This window comes from Protopterus annectens, chromosome 4.part0 (assembly GCF_019279795.1).
Source record: "Protopterus annectens isolate FY-2018-M chromosome 4.part0, PAN1.0, whole genome shotgun sequence".
In the NCBI taxonomy this organism is placed as follows: Eukaryota; Metazoa; Chordata; order Ceratodontiformes; family Protopteridae; genus Protopterus; species Protopterus annectens.
The window spans coordinates 583,880,778-583,899,181 of NC_056733.1; the positions used below are offsets into that span (position 1 = coordinate 583,880,778).

Here is an 18,404-nt window from a genome sequence, read left to right on the forward strand (position 1 = left end):
CCCCTTTACCTTAGCACAGAGATGAAAGCAAAGACATCAGGAAAATAATTCCACTGAATAATGGTATTGAGAATACCACTGTCAGGCAATATCATTCATCAATAAAAGTTGGTTGCCCAGTACAGAAGTCCATTATATTAACCTTCAGATATACTCAGCACAAATATCATAACGTTGTTAGTACGAGCACAAGGGTTATTATAACAAGGGAGACAGGAAGCATAGATAATTTAGCCATAAAATATGAATTATTTAGCATATTTTTACATTTTCTTCATTGCTACTTATCCTGTAAAACGTGCTAGAATGTTAACCAATTTGAGGTAAAGACTGCACTAGATATTACAGCAGCATTATTTCATTTTAGACAGCTCCTGATGGTTGGAAGAATTCTGTCAGACACAATCTGTCACTGAATAAATGTTTTGAGAAGGTAGAAAATAAAATGAGTGGCTCCTCAAGGAAAGGCTGTCTATGGGCCCTAAACCCTGCTAAGATAGAAAAGATGGAGGAAGAGATGCAGAAATGGAAACGTAAGGACTTGGCAGCAATTAGAAGAAGTATGGCTAATCCAGGTAAGGTATTTCCAGAAACTTTTTGTCCAGTTGCATGTTTTAAATATAGCAGATCCATGCTTTGAAATCACATTTGCTTGTTAGGTATAAGCTGACTTTTTTTCTGTGATGAAACTCCTGCATGCCTAAACCAATCAGTGAATCAATCACAATTGAAAAAGTTCATGAATTTTTACAGTCTGGTTGCCTTTTTTACTAATGAAATTGGGAACTATTTTGATAAATGCCTGCTTGTATGTCGGTCTATGTACCCATACATAGAATATGAATCAGACTTTCTGATGCCTTAAACATAATACTTCAACTTAAATTAGTCTAATGAGTGTCAAGGTTATACATGCAGCTGTATCTAAAATGTATGCTGTGCATACTATGAACTCCATATAGCCAGCAGAATAATTTGAACAGCCTTGTTCATATGTGTGCATCATCTGCATTAGAAATGTAATCTTTTTTGAATTAGGCAATGCTTTTCTTTGACAGGGCAAGTGGGTAACTGTGTGGTGAATTATGGCCTGCCAACATTGTTAAACAATATGCTATGTCTGCATCACCATGTGGTACTTCCACCACACTGCTTTTCCTAGGAGGACACTGAATATCAGTTTTGACATCCTGAGCGATTTTGATCATCATTGATGAAGGTGGCAATTCAAACTGTAAACAACACTGTGCATCACTGTGAAGAAAAATATTCCCTGTACAGTTAAGTCACTGTACAAATTTATTTTAAGGTCAGACCTCAGCAGTTGTGCACATGGGGAGGGGGTTCAGCAAATGCAGCCCTGTAGCATGAATCATGCTTTGCTGTTGTGCTCTAGTAGTGCTGTGGAGATAACTAGTGATTCAGAAACATGCAGGAGCTGCATAGAGCAAAAGCTCATTAGCGATCCATTTACATATCTCTGAATGGAACAGGTAACACAGTTTCCAACTGCATTAAGTGTTTCTCTTCCAGCCCATGCAAAGCTGTTGCATAGGCACCTATACACAAATAAATGCACACAGACATACACACACACATTCCAGTACTTAAGTATACACTCACACAGACACACAAATAACCCACTAGAATAGAGTTGTAATGGTACCCCTACACATCTCGACATACACATGTACTCATACAAACACATGTAGTGTTAACAGACCTGTTACTGTCACAGATAGCAATAAGTATACACTGTAAAACTACCACTTTCAGTCCTTATTGTTCTACTTCGAGACAGATCTTGTTTATGATTCCATGTACTGCTCTATTTTGATCCCCATGTAAGGCTCTAGGAATACACACATGGCTATTTTACGTCAGCTACACACTTGTAGTGATGCATTTGCATGCAGTATTATCCAGCACTGGTTGCCAAAGACTTCATACTACTGCAGGACTTCAGCAGTCTTTGAATAGCTCCTTCATAACACACTGTGCAACCCTCCTAGAAACAGGACTGCACAGAGCATTATATGTTTCTGAATACTCAGAGCACTATAAAATGCTTGTACCCAACATTGTACCATATACAAACACTACAAACCTCTCTAACTGACTGTTTTTTTTTTTTTGGGGGGGGTGATGTTGCTTTGCTACCCAAAGATGTACACTGTGGCATATTACTTGACAAATGCAAGCAAGGCTGCTGGCTACTGATCCAATGTGTAAAAATTGTTTTCACTCAAGTTAAACTCTGCCCCTGGGATTCAGTAACACCAAGTGTACACCCTTCTGAGTGAACAGACAACATAGGCATAACTCATACCTTCTTTCTCCTAATTTTAGTTTTCCTACTGATTTTCTTGCAGCTTTAAATATTGACAGGGATTCATAAAGGTTATCACAAAGTGTAAACTACATGTGCACTTAGTGTAATCTTTCTGAGTGACTAGAAAGAACAAAAATGTGGTAGGGATGTTCTTGAATGCATATTGTGTACACTTAGTGTAGGCTTTATTGAATCTGGCCCGCATACGCATGTTTTCATTTTTTGTTTATCATTTGGTAACAAGATATGTGTATTTGATATAGAGGGTTATTTTATATGTTTAACCCACTGCTGTCTGGCTCTGAAGTCTGACTCTGAATGACCATGTTTCAGAAAAAAATAAAAAGAGAAAATATACATAGAGAAGTAGTACTATTCAATTCTGTCATATTCAGCAACAATGAAAGGCTTATATGAAATGCATACATATTTTCTATAGTACTTAGTAATACATAGTAGGTAATATAACAAAGTTTGCATTTAGTAAAGTAAAAATTTGACTGATTCTAAAGCCAGTCACAAATGTAAATATGCATATTACCTATGTAGAAATTGAAATGTGGTACACAAGTAAAAGGAAATGTCAATAATAATATTACAGTAAATTGATACTAGTACAAATGCATGCCTTTTAACAGGTAGGTGGAAAAAGATATTGTTGCTAGATAAGAGTAGAAAGATATTCAGGAGGCTAGGACTATTGATGTAAACTGCATTTGTGCACAAGATGGTGCCATATAAATTTGTTTTTCTACCATTTCTGTACAGATGAACTAGACAAACTAATAACAGACCGGCCTGAAAACTGCCAAAACCAAAGCAAACTTGTGGACTCTTCTGTAACGCACATAACAACAACCCAAGGAGGCATCACTATTTCCCAGTTACAGTCGCAGCCTGTTATGACATTATCACTGCAGTCAGTACCACTCCATCATCACCAGCTTCAGGCTCAGTCACGTATTGCCCCAGACTCACCAGTTCCAGCTCAGACTCCACCACTGCATGCACTTTCTGATATGAGTCACAGTCCTCAGGCTCAGCAAATACTGAATAAAGCTGCCACAGACTTTCTCAGCATGGCAGCAGATCTGAGCACAGAAGTGGATGCACTGGACCCAAGTATTGTTGACTTCGCACTACATGGTAAGACATGCCTTCATTTTTTATGAGACAGCATTTATAGTTTGTAGCATCAGTATTACAGTGTATTTAATCTCACGTACAAATAAATGTATTACTGATAAAGGAAGGTTATCTCATTCAGATTTGCTTACCTATTGTTTCCTTCAGGGATCATAGGGGTTTTCAGGTAGTGAGCTTTAGTAGTCCTTGCTGCAAAGCTAATTAGCAGAATAGGCAGAGGGAAAAAGAACATAGGCCAATATTTCAAATGTCGTAGTGTTGGTCTGAGAGAGTTACTAACAGTACCAGTCAAACCAGCAAAGCTATGTGCTTTGAATCTGTTTATCCATTTGTATTCAGCATTCTCTGTGTTCAAAACTATATCACCTTCCCTAAGTTGTTCTTTATTACCTGCACATGTACTACACATTTAAAGGTATGCTGTGAATCTGTGTCTCTATTTTGTTTGTATAAAACACTGATCTCTCAATGTATTCTAATATTTGATATATGATCTCCGATTCTCTCTTTTAGTTTTTTTATTAGTTTGCCTATATAAAACGCCTCACGTATGTTACATTGTGCCTTATAAGTGTTTCTGCTATGACAATCAGCATATATATTAATACTGATCACCTCTTTTGATACTGGGCACTCACATTGTTTATTCTTATTTATAAATTAAAAAAAGCTACATTTTGTATATGCATATGTCTCTTTTCTATCACTCCTCTTCTTGCATACTGATCTTATCTGTACTTTGTAACATAATTTATTTTGTATTGTTTTTTTAATTTTTTTCTATCCAAGTATAGTGCCTCCATTTATATATTCTTTTAGCAGTGGTACAGTTTGTAAAATATGCCAGTGTCTTTTGATGACAGCTTTAATATATTCTGTTCTCCTATCATGTGTTAACATGCATCTTATGCAATTATGACCCTCATTCTTACTTTTCTGATGTTTATTTGCAGAGACAAATGTTAGTGCTTCCTTTTGCTCCTACTCTTTACATCAGCTATACACTCATGTAATTTTTGGTATCGTAACCCCTATTCTTCAGTGGTCATAACTTAAAGCTGTTTCCCCATATTAGCATCTTGAGTATTTAACCTGGCCACCCTTAACATCTGTCCTTTCACTATGTTATTAATTACAAATGGAGGTTGCATGCTCGTGCGATGCAGGTATGTGTTTTTCTTCACTGCCTTCTTGTGTACCATTGTCTCAGTCTGTCCCTGACCAACCTTCCTTATTGTAACAGCCAAAAAGGTTATTTAAAAGAAGTGTACCTCTTTCTTAAATGTTAACAAATTCACAGTGTTATGTATATATGTAATAAAGCAGTCAAGCATTGTTATACTCCTTCTCAATATTAAAAATATATCTTCCACAAAGTTTTGTAAAACATCAATTTATCTAATAAAGCATTATTTGCTGAAAGTATATATATTTTCACTTTCCCATATTGTCATCATGATGTTTGTATGTGTGTTAAATACTGGAGTATCCATGGCTACACCTTTCTCCTGTTTATAATATTTATCTTGAAAAATAAAAATATTGTTTGTTAATACTATATGCAGCAAATAACAAATAACATTATTATTTGAGTGATCAAATCTTGAGTCATTGCTAATATATTTTCTAACAAATTATATGCCTTTTTCATTTGGTACTGATGTAAATAATGAACGTAGCTACATCTAAAGTGACAAGATAACATTCGTCTACACTATTCAACGTATGCCATTCATATAGCTATTCCTAAAAATCTCATGAATCTCTTATATAATGAAAAGTACCAGATAACGTATTATTGAGTTTATATTCTATATATTTAGATATAGGGTCTGTTACCCAGTCATCTGCACGACAGTTTGTTTTAAAGAGTTATTTTAGCTATCCTGTTTAAAATGAGTATTTTTGGATATGGTGTGCGAAAATAGTTCAACGTATCCAGCATAATTTCTCCATTCAAATGACAGCATAAACGTGTGTTAACCTTATTTATAATATTATTCACATCCCTTCTTTGTATTTCCTTGTAGTTTAGTGGATCTGCCAACATCATATGCATTTCATTGTTATAATATTCTGTATTCAAAACTACCACTCCTCCTCCCATATCTGGAATCTTTATGACAGCTTGTTCATTTTTGGTTAAAGATTGTAAGGCTATGTTTTCTTCTTTAGTTAAATTACAATAGATTCTATTTTGTTTCTTTGCAAAAAGGCCATATATGTAACTTTCACATAAAGTTTCAAATGGTTGCATTAACAGATTACTTGTAGGTACAGATGTGCTTGTTCTCTTTAGATACTGTACATTAAAAACATTTTCTTTGCCATAAATACTTTTTTTAATTTAGCTAGCACATAAACAGTCTAAGTTCCATTAGCGTTTGTGAGACATCATTATAACCTACTGGTATAAATGATAACTCTTTATTCAGTAATGCTGCTATTGTGAAGCATTTGCAATTGATTTGTTTAATCAGATATTACTTAAATTGAGTTTGGAAGTCAGAGTAATTAGTGAGGTGTTTCAACTAACTAGCTAGAGAATGCCAGAGACTGGGAGCTAAGAGGGAGAAGCCATGATTGGTACACTGTAGTTTAATTCTGGGAGCTTGTAAAATAAGCCCTGGTTTGAAGTGTGCTAACATTGTTGGTGGGTGTGGTGGTAATGAGTTTGGCAGTGAGTGAGGGTAACTTGATGAAGGAACTTGAAGAAAAGTGAACTAGTAGAAGGTTGGCTCTCTGTGTAGCTAGAATCCATTTAGCTCTTTTGATTCTGTGACAGTGGTATTGCACGTTTGTGGAGTAATGATAAATTTTGATTGAGATTGATTGGATGTTGTAAACAGAAACTATTAATGGCAGTCGATATTCCAACCAAGTAAAAAGGATTCCTTTACCTATGGCAGCTCAAGTAGAAAGAGGGAGGAAGAGGCAGATATAATAGGCCCAGAAGAGTAGGCATTTTTAGGAATGTTTTTTCCAATCTGTGTCTGAAAATTCAAAGTAGGATCTAGCCAGATCTCCAGGTATTTGAAGAAAGTTTGGATTTCATTTAGGTCGTCAGTTCCTACAACCTTCTTGTTCTGTTATCTGGGAACACTATATTGATGTATCTATTTGTTCATTCATCCTCTGATTACCCATTTAATCCAATTCATGATCTTAGGAGAGGCTAACTATGTCCCAGCACTTAATTTGCAAAAGAAAAGAAACTAATCAGTTAGCATAGAGTATTGCAATCCATACTCAAGCATGCACCTAGACAATATTGTTTCATCATTTAACTCCCACATCTTCGGGGCGGCCACGGTGGTGCAGCGGTTAGCGTTGCCGCCTCACAGCAAGAGGTTCTCTGGTTCAATTCTCAGCTGGTGTGCCTTCTGTGCGGAGTCTGCATGTCCTCCCTGTAGTCGCGTGGGTTTCCTCCAGGTGCTCCGGTTTCCTCCCACATCCCAAAGACATGCAGTAGGTGGATTGGACACTCTAAATTGACCCTAGGTGTGAGTGTGTGCATGTGTGTGCCTTCTGTGGAAGGTTGGGGGCCGGGCTGGCAACTCGACACTGTAAAAACTCCACTGCCATTCATGAGCGGACAGATGATCCGCTGTGGTGACCCCTAACCGGGAAAAGCCGAAAGAAGAAGAAGAAGATTTAACTCCCACATCATCAAAGCCATAAAATCAATACTTAAAATAGACACTAACTATTTTCCACAACTTAACATCCAAGTCAGCGGCAACCTTAACATTTTCTCCTTCAACACTGTCCTAACCTCTTTCATTAAAAAACACCTCCTTAAAACTAAAACCTACAACTCTAGCTGCAGATACCTACCCACTGAATATCTGAAAATAGCAGCAGATGCCATTGCCTCCCTTATTTCAGTACTCATTAACAGATCAGTCCAACAGTCTTATGTCCCTTTCCTATGGAATAAATATTTAATTCTGCCCCTGAGCAAAAAGGCAAACACTATTGATCTTTCTAACAATAGAACTATAGCCATACTTCCCCCCTATCAAAAATTTTGGAAAAATGTATCCATTCTCATCTCCTCAACCACATTCTTACCGATAACCTCTCCTCCTCTCATCATGGCTTTAGATTAAACCACAGTACCACTACTGTATTAACAGACTTCTCAAACAGCATTAATAATAGCTGCAATACAGGTAATATTGTATTTGTCCTTTTCTTGGTCCTATCAAAAGGCTTTGACACAGTCTGTCATAAAATAACTCCGTCAACTAACCTTACTTGATCTGCCCTACTGCAATCTCTCCTACTTCCTCAGCTACCTGACTTGCAGATCACAAGCTGTCAAATGGCATTCTAGCATTTCTACATTTTCTCCAGTCTCTGCGGTGTTCCCCAAGGCTCCATACTAGGACCACTACTGATAATTATATTTATCATAGAGGATTATGATAGGGTTGCCCATAATAATCTGTTTATTATGTGTTCGAGACATGGATGCCAAGAAATTCATCTTGAAAGGTGAATCTTGACATCCATGTCAAAATCACAAAATTAAAAATGATGATCAGAGACCTGATCATATTTCTTTGTAGTGCATGGAGCGTTATCTGATCCATGTATTACTAGTTACAGGGGAGAAAAAAAATCCTAAGTGTTTTGCTGGCTTTCAAAGACATAAAGCACTTAGCAAGTGCTGTCAGAAAGAAACTGTAACACAGTCCCTTTATGTTTATACTCACATTGTCATGCTTCTTAAATGTACAAATTTTCATAAAATGTCCACATTTTTACCTCATATCTTTAGTGTATTCCTCCTAAATTCTCTGGTTTTCAGACAAATCACTGAGGATTGAAGTCACTAAATAATGACATAAAATAATTTTAAGAAAATCAGCTTACCAGCCCAGGGGTACTATTCAATAAGAAGATCTCTTACTTTTTTTTATTTTTACATTCACATTTCAATAGCTTTTGACTTAATGCTTTTACTTGGTATTCTGAATGCACTGTTTTACTTTCAGTACATTTCAGACCCATTCCTTTAAAACTATTTCCTGACATATTACGCTCTGCATCTGTGTCTAATTTAAAAAAACAGTTTTATTTATTAATTCTGAGCCTTTCTTACCAACCATCTTACCAATTATCTTGTTGCATTGCCTTTTACTCTTCTCTTCCTATTTTAATAGAACCAACAAACATGTTTTTTATTCTGTAACATGCTATTTCTGAGTACTTGCTTTCTTCTTTTGCACATTTTTTCTGAAGTTATTATTTCTATAATAGTCTCTACAAATGTGAACACTTCTTCCTCTCATGTTATAGCAACACCAAGCATGTGGCTTACATTTCAGCTGCATCATACTTTCCATGACCTCATAGCTGTCCTTCTGGTTGCCACTGCATTTGTTACTTATTTTCACTTTATTAGTTGTCTCACATTTTATCTTACATAGGTTCATATCTGTGTACTAGGCTAATGTCCCTGGAGCCTTTACAAGCCTAGCCCATAGGATTACCCTGGCATTGTGCCACCCGAACTTAGTTCCCAGTGCCTCTGTCGAGTAGAGCCACTGGAGTGATCCCGGGGTGAATTTTCTATTTCCCATCCACTCATCAAGATTTCTCTTGAAGAGGGCCAGTGAGGTGCTCTGTTTGACATGTATGGGAAGTCTATTCCATTGCATGGGTAGTCTCTGGGTTATGAACCCATCCCTCCAGCATGTTCTGTTGATTGTGGTAATGAGGTAGAGTTCTCTGGAGAATGTGGTGCGGAGGGATTGGGATTTCTTTAGATGTAGCCTTTCTAACAGAGCTGGGTCAGGCATAGCTTTGTAAGTCAAGCAGAGATTGCCTCTAAGTAGGCAATATGTGACAGAGAATAGTTGAAGTTTTTTGAGTCTGTCCATATAGGACAAGTGTGTAAAGCCTGGGATCCCCTTTGTGAGGTACTTTTGCAGCCTCTCCAGTTGTTGCAGGTGTCCAGTGAGGTACATGCCAAATGGGGCATTGTACTCCATGATTGGCCTAATGAGGGAAGAGAAGAGGGAGACAATGACCTTTTTCTTCTTGGATGCAAAACTCTTAGTAATGAGATGTGCCACATAGAAGGACTTTCTGACCACAGTGGCAATGTGGTGGTCAAAAGAGAGGTTGCTGTCAACCTGTGTTCCCAGATCTCTTTTAATGCCTTCTGTGTTCAGTAGACTACCATCGATGTGGTATTTCATGGGAAACGGGTTTTTCCCAAAGGGGATGACAACACATTTTTTTTGGCATGAGCTTAAGGCCATAGTTCTGACACCACTCGTTGGTCTCAGTGAAGCCTTTCTGTAGGATGTCAATATCAATTGGGGAGTTAATAATAGCTCCCAACCTGCAGTCGTCTGCGAACTTTGTCAGCCAGAGTCCCTTTGTGTTGGCCTGGATTTCAGAGAAGTAGATACCAAACAGGAGAGGACCCAGGACCGAACCCTGTGGGACACCACTTGTGACTGGTCAGCAGTCTGACTTGGAGTCAGCTACTTTCACACTGTGGGTTCAATCTGTGAGCCAGTTTGCAACACACCTAGTGATATATGGGTTGATGCCTAGCTTAGTGAGTTTTTCTATGATTCCTGAGTGGTGAATGGTATCATGCTTACATTTCCTTATTTAATTATCATAACTGTATACTAGTAATTCATTCACTGTGTATAGTTACACAGCCTTTGATAATGTTGTTGTGATGCCCATGACTGCCACCAATATGTGATGGCCACCAATATGTGTTGTCCCCAAGCAGGGCCAGTAATCAAGGAGCCTGAATCCTCACCACTGACACTGGAGATGGATGTGCACTTGGAATACAAAAGGATACACTCAGTATTTCCAGATGCAGACCTCTCTGCATCAGGTACAATTCCCCTTAAGAGCACACAGGGAACACACTCAGCCTGGAGTCTGGATGTCTCTATATCTGTCTCCTTCCAGGTTCCCAATAAGACTTCCCAATGGTACAGCTGTAGGATTAGGTCCTCAGCAGAGTGTCCAAGCCAAGTCCTCCAGCATCCCGTCTGTAAACCCAGTGCCTTGTGTCCCTGCCCCAAGTAGCTGACACACACACATTGAGAGATTTGATTTGCACACACACACACCTGGGAAAGGCTGGTACAGGTTTACTAGCTATGCCCCCTTCTGCCCATACTATAAGGTAGTTATCACTGCCACCAGACACTCCCCAGTCAGTGACTCCAAGGCCCTTAACAAAGGGTGTCCAATTATACAATGCAATATTAACACTGATACAAATGGTAATAGTTCACCAAGACAGCTAGGCCTTCTGGAGTGGCCCACACAGTGTCACTAAATAAATATAAGTACTCTCCAATGTTAGATACTTTATACAAGGACCAGCCAGAATAAAACTTTTAAGTATATTTAATAATAAATAATAAAAGAACGTAAAAATACTGAATAAATATATATATATATATATATATATATATATATATATATATATATATATATATATATACACAGTAAACCACAGAGTTCAAATCACAGAAAATAATGAAGTTAACACTGATGGACAGACTCATGCAAATAAAAAAAAACATTCTCTGAACTAAGCTTCACTGTATTCCTGACTGATTCTAATAATTACTGTTCCCTAGTTAAATTACTTACTACTGTGGATGAGGGTCTTTCTAGTCAGGCTTCCCAAATTACTCAATACTCTGAGATCCCTCTTTTTAATATCTAAAGTATAATTTCCAAGAGGGCTGGCAGAATGACCTCATCTGGTCTCCTGACTCTAGGTTCTCACAGTATTCCCTTTTGAAGCTGAGACAGGATTTAGCACAGATGGCCACAATACACATCCAAATGTTTATGGCAGTGCGTGGGGCCTCCCGTCTTTTCAAGTGAGCTAATGAACAAAGTCTCTTTCCCAGAACTATCATCTCCAGTCCTGTTCAGCACTGTGGGGGTGTCGTTTTAATGATTTAACAGCTTATTTCCTTTTCCCTTATTTTTCTTAAAGTTAGCCTTTGCTGTCCCAGTGTCCTCTATTAAAACATAAACATTTAATTCAGTTGCAATAATACATGTACATTTCTTTCGCACTGTTGATACATTTTAACACAGGCAAACCTCACAAATACATTTTTAGCACAAGCATCTGTACAAAGCAGATTGATATAAAAATGACATACAATTCTAATACATTTGTAACACAAGCATCTTGTATAAATCAGTTTGATATTCAAAAGACATATTATTCTTTACAAAACTCCAGCTGGCTATGCTGGCACGTGCCTATATTATCACAGTTGTATCTGCTGACCTTAAAAGCCTGCCCATTGTTTGATCATTTATTATACCACAGGCTGTTCCATCTTTTACAATAAATCATGCAGCTCACCAGATTCTTAATCTTTAGCTAATTTCTTTACCTTGATAACATAAAGGTCTGTAGTGCTCTTTGGCCTCCACTTCTTTTGTACAAATTAAGTAATGAATAAATGACAGATTTATAGTCTCACAATAATTTCTAAATGTATTTTAATTGTAGCCATTCTATCTTTTTATTGTTTTTACAAAGGTGAAAGCATTAAATACCTTTACAGCTTCCCCTTCTCTGGCATGCAGAAATGTTGACTAACATACTTATTTGTTTTATTTTTTACTTATTACATTTGTTGGAGACCGGGGGAGAAAAGCTCCTGACATACAGCAGAGAATTCTAACAAATTCTAACAATATTAATAACGTTTGATAAAAACAGTGTATACTTCAAAGGCAAACAATTGCTTATGGTACAGACATGAAATACAGTTTCAAAACAATGAGCTTGACCATACATATGTCAATAGGAGACATATTTTGACAGTGCCAGGAATGGTACCATCTAAGCTAGATAAGCTTGCCTAGGATTTAAGACCAGTCTAGCTACTAATAGGAGAAATGAAGGCCAGATGTTAGTTATGAGGAAATAAGCAGTAGTTATAGGGTTGTGCTAGTTAGGTGAAAGAGCAGAAATCTACGATATGAAAGGTGTGTAGTTGTACTAAGGGGTCTATATTGAATTAGCGAATGCTTAGAAAAACGAATGCTAATTCATCGACCATTTTTAAGCAAAAGCTTAAAATCTCAAAACACCCGGAATAGCGATTTTTTTCACAAGGAAACAAAATCGCTGGGCCGGTTTCAGGAGTTCACCATTTCCTCCACTGTGGTGCAATCTCGGAGTTGGTATATTTAAGTAGGGGGGTGTGGGGGGTGAAGCCTCCCACATTAGGTAATATTTTAAGTTTAATTTGTTTTGTTTTGTTTTTTTGTGGACCACCAATTTTTTCCCCTGTCAAAAAAAATCCCTGTTCCGGGTGTTTGAGATTTTAAGCTTTCACTTAAAAATGGTCGCTAAATTAGCGTTCGCTTTTCTAAGTGTTCGCTAATTCAATACAGACCCGTACTAAGAGGTATAGTTGGGGACTGGGTACTTTTTCGGACTTTTCAGCTATTATGCCAGCAGTGAGAAACAAACTGAATTTCTAGATAGACCCAGATCATCCAGTTTTCTCCTAAATTGTCTTGCAATGAAAGAATTTATGATGGTTTTCTTTAGACCATCTTTCCTGGAGTTAAATACTCTAAGAACTTTCCATAGATTATGTAAGTGAAAAATAAAATTGTGGCTTTACTTTAAAAGAAAGAATTAATTTTGAACTACAGACTATATTTTAACACTTTCAACTGCTTAACAACAAAAAATGAATAGGACTTTTCTATAATTGATACCCTGTAACATTCACAATGTTCATCCCACTGCTCACAAGTGGCACAGACACTGTGTATGTAGCATCAATTTGCATGAGATATCTACTGTGACTGCTTAGTACTGCAAATAAATCCATATGACATGCAGTACCCAATAGCATTACTTTTTATTTCTTAAATTATGTGCCACCTGTCTGTAGTTGTTGTGCTACTCTCCCCTTGAATCACAATATTTTCATTTTTTAGTGTAAGCACCTTGCTTCCAAAATGGCATGAAAGGAGAAAAAGAAATCTATAAAATAGGATATTCTTCCTTGGAAGGAATTGTACCAGTCTGTGTATTCACTGCCAGGGTAGACCCTTTCTTAGGATGTTTTTCCTTGAAAAGAAATGTATTAGCCTATTTCTCCATTGCCAGGGTAAACCCTCTCTTCTTTCATTCCCAATGGAAGGTATGGCTGTGAATTAAAAATTTAGTTGAAATATTTTGCTGCTATTTTGCTCAGTTTTTATTGTGTGTTGCTATTTTATTTACAGATGTGGTTTCTTTCTGTCTGTGATCTTTTTACCACCTATTGCTGTGTTTTCCTTTTACATACCTTTCTGTCTATAGAGGATGACTAATCTTTCAGAAGCTCCATTCCAAACTGACAAAATCTTATGTGCAGTAGTGCTGCTGTTAGAAAAATGTCATGTTCTATGGATTGTCTTCCACCTTCCAAAATAAGTAAAACCTTTAAATCATGGAAAGGCCCTAGCACTTTCAGAATGAATTGAAAGTACCATATAGTGAAGATACATTCTAATCCAAGGGGAGCCAAGAAATAAGTACATGATATAATTGATGCAGAGAAAATGAAACACGGTTCATACACAACACATCACAACTGGCTAAATCCAAAAACAGTACATAATGAATTGTCTGGGATGTACAGAGCAGTACAGTTTACTGACAGTAGAAACATGAGGAGGCACTTTTAACTGTGATCATTGTAGGGACAATATTCTTTCCAGTCTGCGATATGTGTGTGTGTGTGGGGGGGGGGGGGGGCTATACCCATCTTACACCCCTGTGAGGTATATATGCTAACTTCAGGTTGCACTACTATGGACAAAAAAGAAATAACTGTTTTTTTTGTAAAATCAAATATTTATTTTACTTATGAGTTTGTGCAGTCTAAGCGTTTATAAATAGAGTTTGTCAGTGTATAGCCTCTTCACTTCAGGGATACTGGGTTCAAATTCCTGCTGTACAAATGTATTTTTTTTCATATTGGTCAGTGGGCACTTAGTCACATTTCTATAAAAATCCAGTAATATGCCTAAGACCCAGGCTGGCGTGGCAGAAAAGTAAACAGCACATAACTTTTTATAGCCAGATCCTTTTCAAGCTCAGCTTTAAACCAAATTTATAGAATAATCTAACCAGACACTGAGTAGAGTGAATTAGCAAGCTGTGATATAAAAATATAAAAGATTATTAACTTAATTTGAAAGAGCCACCACTGTCAGCCTGGCACATTAAAAAAGTGGGAGAAAGCTGGTATTGACATGACTGGTCATTCTTCAGGATACAACTGGTACCATCCTGCTTTGCTCGAGTACTTCCTGCTAGCCCTTTCCCATCTCACTCCAGTTTCCTTCCATTTTGATGCTCAGAAAACATCTTCTTTTGAGTCCTTGCATTCATGACACACATTCTTAAGTGGAAACATATTTGTAAATCTCCCTTTATTGTGGCATCATATGGGAGATGTTCATATTTCATAGAAAAATACTGTTTCAGCTTTGTAACTATATTTCTGTGTTTTTCCATTTTTTTCTAGTTGGGCCCTGTAAATATCTAATAAGAGACATTATTTTCACTTTACTTAATATCTACTCCTAAGGAAATGCATCACAGGTTTCTTGCTAACAGCTGAATATTTTTGTCATGGCTGAACTCTCAACTTATACTTTGTTTTTGAGTTCAAATAAAGGTAAACCATGTGTATAAATGTGGAGTCATCTAGCCTGTTCCTGACTGCCCTATGAAAGACTTGTGTATCATTATGTGCTTATGAATCGTTAGCTAAAACATTATTTTAGGAGAAATGTTCATATCTCCATTGTGAATTGATAAAAGGAGATATTTAAATCTTTTTGTACACATTAATGTGTTTTGCCAGTGGCCACGGTGGTGCAGCGGTTAGCATTGTCACCTCATAGCAAGAGGTTCACCGGTTCGATCCTCGGCTGGGGTGCCTTCTGTGCGGAGTCTGTATGTCCTCCCTGTGGTCGCGTGGGTTTCCTCCCACATCCCAAAGACATGCTGTAGGTGGATTGGACACTCTAAATTGGCCTTAGGCATGAGTGTGTGTGTGTGTGTGTGTGTGTGTGTGTGTGTGTGTGTGTGTGTGTGTGTGTGTGTGTGTGTGTGTGTGCCTTCCATGGAAGGTTGGGTGCCGGGCTGGCAACTCAACACCGTAAAAACTCTACTGCCAATCATGAGCAGACAGGTGATCCGCTGTGGCGACCCCTAACCGGGAAAAGCCAAAAGAAGAAGAAAAAGAATGTGTTTTGCCAGTAGACTCTGTATGCATTTGCTACAGGATATTTCTTCTCTAAATTTGTGTATCCTATCAGATTAACCTGATTTTCTTTTCTTTTGGCTTTTCCCGGTTATGGGTCGCCACGGCTGAACTCCGGTCCGCTAATGATTGGGAGTGGATTTTTATGGTGCTGAGTTGCCAGCCCAATGTCAAACCTTCAAAAAAGGTGCACCCATTCACACACGCACCTACCTGCATGTCTTTAAATGCCACTTGACCACGGGGAGGACATGCAGACTCCACACAGAAGGCGCTCCAGCCAAGAATCGAATGGGAGAATCTCTTGCTGTGAGGTGACAACGTTAACCGCTGCACCACTGCAGGCTACACTGCTCTAGTTCTGTAATTAAATTAGTAGGGAGGTAAACAAAGGTAACCATGAGAATATGATCTATCTAAATGGGGACCAAAATGGACAACAAAAAAATGAATAAATCCCAGAAATGCATTAAAGCCAGTCAGACACTGCAGGCTTCTAACAAAATTGAGTGAACTGGATGTGGGTATCCAATTGTCTAGATGGACAGAGGGTCAGATAATAGAGAACAGAGGATAATAGTTTGGGGGCCTTCTCAGGGGTTAAGAAGATAAAGGGTAGCACTGCATTTCATTTTGGCAAATTTATCAACTAAAGTATTGTCAAACACTTAACACTGTGTCCTCTGTGTTAGATACTAACCTAAAGGTGCTGAGTGGTGAGGGATAAGTGAGTAATTCCTTTTACTGAAAGATGAGCAGGCGTGGAGTAGGTATAGATTCAGAGTTGCAGGGGTGTGGGAGAGGATACACCTTTTTTTCTGTTGATTTAATAAAATATGGAACTAAGATAGATAAGACTTTTAAAGTAGACTGGGATTCCTTGGCAGAGGGGTTGCAGCTGCCTTTGGGCCAAACAACAAAGACTCAATCTCCTTTATATAGTATAATTTGTATTCTATATATGGGCAATGCAGTGGTGCAGTGGTTAGCATTGTTGCCTTACAGCAAGAGGCTCTCCTGTTCGATTCTCAGCTGGGGTGCCTTCTGTGCGGAGTCTGCATGTCCTCCCTGTGTTCGCATGGGTATTCTCCGGGCGGTCTGGTTTCCTCCCACATCCTAAAGACATGAAGCAGGTGAATTGAACACTCTAAATTGACCGTAGGTGTGAGTGTGTGTGCAAGTGTGTGGTATGCCCGCTGGTTGAGGATTATATATGTTTGTTTTTTATAATAAATATGGATGATTACACAGTGTGTCACATTGCTGCACATTTGTGGCACTTGTTTTAGTGCTGGGCTATTGAACTTGCTTTAAAGTTTGAATTCCACTTATGTGTTAGTACCATAGTGTGAGGTGTGACTGCTGAAGATTATCCGAAAGATCTTAAGGTAGTATTTTCATTTAATTTAATGAAACAAGTCTACAATCATTCAGGTGTACACTGTAGAGAACAACAAATGTAACATTCCATATATTTCAAAATCGTCAAGTGCACTATTTTGTATTACATGTGCAGCTTATCTTTTCTAATGACTATGCAGGAAATGTGTTTTTTTCAAAAGGCATTTTGATACTGTAATTAATGTCTGTTCTCTGCTTCCTTTAGGGAATCTGTGGGATGAAATGAAAGATGAGAGTTTCAGCCTAGATGCTTTAGGTGCTTTTAGTAACTCCCCACTCGGACTTTCAGACTGTGACCTTGGCACTGCTGGTCTTACTCCTGTCTCCAGTGCTAGTGGTCAGTCTTTCTCAGACTTCCAGGTCACAGGCCTGTATACTACTTATGCTCCATTGGACAATGTTGCTTCACAGTACATAAACTCACAGGGTAACAAACCCATAGCTCTACTTTAACATGACGCAGCCATTCAGGAATCTCGTTGGCACTAATTAACTGCTGGCAGCTGAGCCCGAAGAAGTAAATGAAACAATTACTTGAAAACTTTCTTGCATAGAACAAACATATATACATTTCAAAACAGGATCAAGAAGATTCAACATCAAAATAAATTTTTTAAAAAGCTTTCTCTAATGCTGTTATTTTGATTAATTAACCCAACAGAAATGTATCATTTTTAAATAACTTCTTTATTTTGTAAACACAGAGAAGGTAATTATACAGAATGCTGTCATGTAAAGTATTTTTTCTACTTGAGAACCTAAAGCTGAAATGTTTCTAATGGTATAGGATATTTGCAAGAAAATACGCAATTTTCCCAATAGACTTTTAGGCAAACTTCATTGTGAAGTGACAAGATTGTCGAAATATAGTCTGCACCACCAATGACTTGAAATTCTACATTATGTCAGTAATTAGTTTGTTGCAAATTGATATGCCAGTTTCAGTAACTTAGTATTTTAACTTACAGCTAACAACATAGTTTGGTTGAAGAGGTAAACAGCAACACTGGTCACCCATCTGCTCTGCTGCTACATTTTTCATTTTAAGAGTTCAAGGCCCTGCAGTAATTTACCCTGAAACTTGTGATGTCATGATCTCTCTTTTAGTATATGCTATCGAATAAGCATGAAACATGCAACTCTGTACCTCGAATATTCACTCCTGGTTCATCTGTTTAACATGGACAGCATTTTGTTCATAGATTTAATGGTCT

General features: G+C 37.7%; 1 protein-coding gene across 2 annotated transcripts in view; it reads left to right on the forward strand.

The window, feature by feature from the left end:
• The window catches only part of FOXN4 (forkhead box N4), a 211,418-nt gene extending 193,606 nt beyond the window's left edge, over nucleotides 1-17,812 (forward strand). For both annotated transcript variants that reach the window (XM_044068515.1, XM_044068516.1), the window contains 3 exons: nucleotides 368-575; nucleotides 3,101-3,478; nucleotides 17,396-17,812. In XM_044068515.1, coding sequence (XP_043924450.1) covers nucleotides 368-575; nucleotides 3,101-3,478; nucleotides 17,396-17,643 — 834 coding nt within the window. In that variant the 3' untranslated portion in view covers nucleotides 17,644-17,812. The remainder of the gene's footprint in view (nucleotides 1-367; nucleotides 576-3,100; nucleotides 3,479-17,395) is intronic.
• Nucleotides 17,813-18,404: the final 592 nt, after the last annotated feature.